This window comes from Salvelinus sp. IW2-2015, linkage group LG31, assembly GCF_002910315.2.
Source record: "Salvelinus sp. IW2-2015 linkage group LG31, ASM291031v2, whole genome shotgun sequence".
In the NCBI taxonomy this organism is placed as follows: domain Eukaryota; kingdom Metazoa; phylum Chordata; class Actinopteri; order Salmoniformes; family Salmonidae; genus Salvelinus; species Salvelinus sp. IW2-2015.
Genome location: NC_036870.1, coordinates 14,699,235 through 14,705,417, shown reverse-complemented (window position 1 = coordinate 14,705,417; position 6,183 = coordinate 14,699,235). Strand labels below are relative to the sequence as shown.

The following is a 6,183-nucleotide window of genomic DNA, read 5'->3' as shown; positions in this document are numbered from 1 at the left end:
TGGTTCTGTTTTCAAGAATTCTACCCGCTGGCCCCGGGTTACGCGGTCAGCATAGCAGTTAAAAAACCTACTGCTTTCGCGAAGGCCTGGGTGTAGTAGGTTTGTCACAGGGGAATTAATAAAGTGAAGTGAATATTTGAGGTAGGGGGAGGAATCTTGGGGTACCCCAAAGTCTCTTTCTCTCTCTTTCTCAGTATTGTGCTTTGTCATACCTATTAAAACAGAAACAACAGGTTCATATTGCCATGTTTCATCACTCGTGAATGGGCCACTGCAACACACAAACAATGTAAACATCACCACTCATATTGAGCTGATTGTCACCAGGGTCAAAACTTACAGTGGTATTGCAGAGAGAGGGAGAGAAAGAGCAAACACATGAAGGAGTGTGTGTGTGTGTGTGTGTAGCATGTGAAGACCCCCAACCCCCCCCCCCTTGAATTTTCCAAAGTTCAACTTGTTGTGGGAAATCAACAGATCTGGAGCAGCCATGTACTGCAGACCTCTTCCATGTTTTGCCAGCCAATAGGATTATGCCGGGACCAATATCAGCTCTGCCAGTCAGGTTCCAGGGTGTCCTCCGTAAAACGGTTGGATTGGCTGCAGGAAGGGAGGGAGGGAAAGAAGAAAATGGTGAAAGGGCAATGGATGAAATAACAATACGAATCTTTGAGTTATTCTAGACTGCAATTTATTCTAGACTGCAATACAGTTAAACATTTAGCAACCACTGCAATAGAACTATGTGGTAAAACAAAATACCCTCTCCATCTGTCTCTCTCAACACACACACACACACACACACACACACACACACACACACACACACACACACACACACACACACACACACACACACACACACACACACACACACCACACACACACACACACACACACACACACACACACACACACAGCATGAAACCCCTAGTAGGGAAATAAAAAAAGAGGCAAATAAAAAGGTACAAAAAGCCTTCCCAATCCACACGTTATTAACTATGATTTACTAATTGTCAAACTCAAAACTGATAGAAGCCCATTTGACCATTGGATTAAAAACGACATAACCACCATTATTGGATCAGCCGTCAAATATCAGAGCATGGCTCCTTTAGTCTTTAAAACTAATATGTCATTTTATTATTATTCCTTTATTCAACAAGGTTTGTTAACTGAGAACCAATTCTCATTATTTCAAAGCCCATCTAGTGACTGATGCTGGAAATTAGCGCAAACTAAAGCAAGACGGTGCAATGCATCTGCCATCTGGTAAATCAATGTGTCAATGTCATTAAATCTGTCCCTATCAAGTAAATCTACTATTATTTTGAAAAAAGACCAAAAGGTGAAACATAGCCAAGAGGATGTTCTGGGAGTGAAAACTCGTCTCTCCACTTGACTCGTTTCAGTAATCACATTTTGTTATTAGACTGCTCTCCCCCCGGTTAAACTCAGATCTGATGCTGCTGTTGCCGAGGTCCAAGATGCCGTGCTCCTGGCTGGCGTAYCCATGGTAGTAGTCGAGGGGTAGGCTCGGTTGCCATGGAGTTCCCCATTGTGGCTGACGTGTAGGCGGGGAGGTGGGAGGGGAGGGAGGGCTCCTTTCCAAGGGGAGTTGGCACAGGAAACACCCGAAAAGGAGACCCCGGGCCTGGCAGTGGTGGTGGCTGTCCCCCCCCCCCCTCCGGGGAGACCATGGGGGTCTGCTGAACCCAGAGAGGAAGAGTCCTCTTCCTATCGATAGCAAGATAGAGGGAGGGAGGGAGGAGAAAAGGCGGAATGGTGGGTGGGAAGGAATCAGAAGAGAACGCATGGGGAGAGAACGTCACACAGGAGGGGATAGAGGAGGGGGATGGGGGGAGTTTTGCAGAGAGGGAGAGAAGAAAAATGGGTTATAAAGTAGAGGAATGATAAATTCCAACAGAGATGAAAGAAAAGAAAGAAAGAAAAGAAAGAAAGACCCCACAAGAAAGCACAGGACAGAGACGGGGGGGGGAGACGGGGGGGGGGGGGGGCKSGGGGTCGGTTTAGGCTTCATTAGGAACCCAAAAGAAGAAGACGGACTGATATACCTGGACTTATCCAATAAGAAAAGCAATTTTTCATTTTGCGTTGCAAAACATTTTTGTTGTTGTTGTATGCCTAGCTGGCAGTAGAAACCTTTCCCTTCACGTAATGGGATTGATAAAAGTCAGTGTTTGTCATAAAAATTTGAGAAAATGTAGTTGTCAATGGGCTTCATATCAGTGACACCCTAACAGTGTTGGCTGCCTTAATTCACTGCAGACTGTGGCCTTATACACACAATGAACAAGTAAAGCTAGATATGGCCAAGTTACAAAAAATGGTTGAGTGGGTAATGCTCTCGCCTTTGGATCCATATAAGTTCCCCCATGGCGGGGATCCCGGTTCGATCATGAGCCCTACACATTTGTACTCCATTTATACTGTCTCCCTGCTTCTGCTCCTTTCTCAAATAATAAAAGAAAAGTCTCATGTTTAACCTCTGTTCGGATCATCAAAAACCACCCCAAAATAACTGATGAACATAAACACAGAGGCAACACAGTTTGAATAAACCAACAACCAAAATCACAGGTACCACGGTATGTGAAATCATGCTACATGAAAACAGAAATTCATATTACCCACAACCCTCTAGCAAGAAGAAAACCCTCTTTGCAACTATTCAGACAGCGAAGAATCTAGTGAAGTACCCTCTCAAAGAAAAGGGTTGTTTGAGTACAAAAAGTGCTACATAGAACCATTGCTGTTTGAAGCTTTAATTAATATAGCAGATATTGTGAGTTTTATCAATGTCATTGTTTGCATCATTTCTAAATCCCCTTATTTAAATGATTTCTTTATTTATATTTTTTACCGAAATCTACTTTTTTTTTTTACACGAATATTTCAAATTATTAAATAGAAGTTAATACAGTTGTACCATGGTAAGCTACTTAAGGCATTTTGTTTTCAGAAATATAGGGAGTAAACTGTTTGTGCCTACATCTGTAATGAGGGAATTTTGCAAAACAAATTGGTCAGTGATTGGATCGCCTTCAACCAATCAAATGTTGTCCAGTTGATAAAACTCCATTCTCTAGGATTCAGTAGAATATACTGCAATGCATAGCAACACCCCAAATATTTACTACACCATTCAACCTTATACCAAGATGGCGTAGCAGTCAGACGTCTTTGTCCTGTCTTGTCTTGTCCCGTGTATATATTGTTTTCTTCGTATAAATTTCGTATATATATTTTTAATCTCAATTTCAACATACTCTCCTGCAACCCGCCTCACCCAATGTGGTATGGATCTGCTATTTTTTATACTTTAGAACCGGAACCCCCATGAGGAGCTAGCCAGCTAACTAGCTACTAGCTAGAAGTCAGTTAGCCACTGCTAGCGGTAATCACCGTTAACTAGGACATCAGCCAGCATCAGCCCGGTCAATTTCTGACAGTCTGCACAGCGTGATATCAACCCAGAGCATATCGGACTGCTTTTTCTCTACCACATCTCCGGATTCCTACCGCAAGCTCTGAACCTTTACACTGGACCATCGCAGCTTGTTACCTGTTATCCGAGTGGCTACTCCTGGCTAACGTCTCTGTCCCGAAGCAAGCACCAGTTAGCCTGGAGCTAGCCTCGAGCTAGGCCCATCTCCCGGGTAGCCAAAGAGATCCATCAGACAATTCCTGGGCTTCAATACCTATTTTGCCAATTGGCCTGGACCCTTTGCTGCCGACACGGAGCTCCGCCAATCCATCTGAATCGCTGTGTCTCCAGCTTGCCTAGCTACTCACTGGACCCACAAAAACATCCTGTGGTGTTCTGCATTAGCATCGAATAGCCCCCGCGATATGCAACTTTTCAGGAACCAATATACTCAGTCAGTTAGGAAAGCTAAGGTTAGCTTTTTCAAACAGAAATTTGTTTCCTGTAGCACTAATTCCAAAAAGTTTTGGGACACTGTAAAGTCCAAGGAGAATAAGAGCACCTCCTCCCACCTACCCACTGCACTGACGATAGGAAACACTGTCACCACCGATAAATCTACGATAATCGATCATTTCAATATGCATTTCTCTACGGCTGGCCATGCTTTCCACCTGGCTACCCCTACCCCGGCCAACATCTCAGCACCAACTTGCCCAAGCCTCCCCCCGCTTCTCCTTCACCCAAATCCAGACAGCTGATGTTCTGAAAGAGCTGCAAAATCTGGATCCCTACAAATCAGCTGGGCTAGACAATCCGGACCCTCTCTTTCTGAAATTATCCGCAGAAATTGTTGCAACCCCTATTACTAGCCTATTCAACCTCTCTTTTGTATCGTCTGAGATCCCCAAAGATTGGAAAGCTGCCGCGGTCATCCCCCTCTTCAAAGGGGGAGACACTCTAGACCCAAACTGTTATAGACCTATATGCGTCCTGCCCTGTCTTTCTAAAATCTTTGAAAGCCAAGTTAACAAACAGATCACTGACCATTTCGAATCCCACCGTACCTTCTCCACTATGCAATCTGGTTTCCGAGATGGTCATGGGTGCACCTCAGCCACGCTCAAGGTCCTAAACGATATCATAACCGCCATCGATAAAAGACAGTACTGTGCAGCCGTCTTCATCGACCTGGCCAAGGCTTTCGACTCTGTCAATCACCGCATTCTTATTGGCAGACTCATTGGCCCTGGCTTCTCAAATGACTGCCTCGCCTGCTTCACCAACTACTTCTTAGATAGAGTGCATTCTCTTCAACTGATTGCTGTCCGCACCCTCCCGCCTGACTAGCATCACTACTCTGGACGGTTCTGACCTAGATTATGTGGACAACTACAAATACCTAGGTGTCTGGTTTGACTGTAAACTCTCCTTCCAGACTCACATCAAGCATCTCCAATCTAAAATTAAATCTAAAACCGGCTTCCTATTTCGCAACAAAGCCTCCTTCACTCATGCTGCCAAACATACCCTCGTAAAACTGACTATCCTACCCATCCTTGACTTTGGCTTTGTCATTTACAAAATAGCCTCCAACACTCTACTCAGAAAACTGGATGTAGTCCATCACAGTGCCATCCATTTAGTCACCAAAGCCCCATATGCTACCCACCACTGAGACCTGTATGCTCTCGTTTCCTGGCCCTCACTACATATTCGTCGCCAAACCCACTGGCTCCAGGTCAAGTCTTCGCTAGGTAAAGCCCAGCCTTATCTCAGCTCACTGGTCATCATAGCAACACCCACCCGTAGCACGCGCTCCAGCAGGTATATTTCACTGGTCATCCCCAATGCCAACACTTCCTTTGGCCGCCTTTCCTTCCAGTTCTCTGCTGCTAATGACTGGAACGAATTGCAAAAATCACTGAAGCTGGAGTCTTATATCTCCCTCTAACTTTAAGCATCAGCTGTCAGAGCAGCTTACCGATCACTGTACCTGTACACAGCAAATCTGTAAATAGCACACCCAACATCCCCATATCATCACTTACCCTCTTGCTCTTTTGCACCCCAGTATCTCTACTTGCACATCATCATCTGCACATCTTTCACTCCAGTGTTAATGCTAAATTGTAATTATTTCACCTCTATGGCCTATTATTTGCCTACCTCCCTATTCTTCTACATTTGCACACACTGTACATAGATTTTTCTATTGTGTTATTGACTGTACGTTTGTTTATGTGTAACTCTGTGTTGTTGTTTTTGTCGCACTGCTTTGCTTTATCTTGGCCAGGTCGCATTTGTAAATGAGAACTTGTTCTCAACCTTCCTACCTGGTTAAATAAAGGTGAAATAAAAAATAAAAAAAATAATCCGGTCTACTCCATCATACAGTAGATGCCATTCACACCAACTTTGAGTTAGACATGCCTCAATATGAAACTTTTGTCTTTTCTCAGTGGTGGTAAAAATGGAAGAATGTAGTGACATTGTGCCTAGACAGACATTCAACAGCTTACATACAACGGAACAGACATGGTGCACATATATATATTTATATATAGTATGTTGTCAAGTAAAGTAATTCATCAATGTAAAGTGAACACCATTGTAGATGTTTCGGCATGGGTTTTTTCAAGGGAAACTGATGTTGAGAAACTGAATTGGGTCCATGAGTTATCAAGGCCCTTTATGGGGTTAAGGACACGGCCGTTCACAAGTTTGGGGCACTT

At 44.0% G+C, this 6,183-nt stretch overlaps 1 protein-coding gene across 3 annotated transcripts in view; it reads right to left on the bottom strand.

Annotated features, from left to right (window-relative positions):
- Positions 1-424: 424 nt before the first annotated feature.
- LOC111956221 (ras/Rap GTPase-activating protein SynGAP-like) overlaps positions 425-6,183 on the bottom strand; it is a 64,479-nt gene continuing 58,720 nt past the window's right edge. For all 3 annotated transcript variants that reach the window (XM_023976674.2, XM_023976675.2, XM_023976676.2), the window contains one exon: positions 425-600. In XM_023976674.2, the coding sequence (XP_023832442.1) occupies positions 562-600 (39 nt within the window). In that variant the 3' untranslated portion in view covers positions 425-561. The remainder of the gene's footprint in view (positions 601-6,183) is intronic.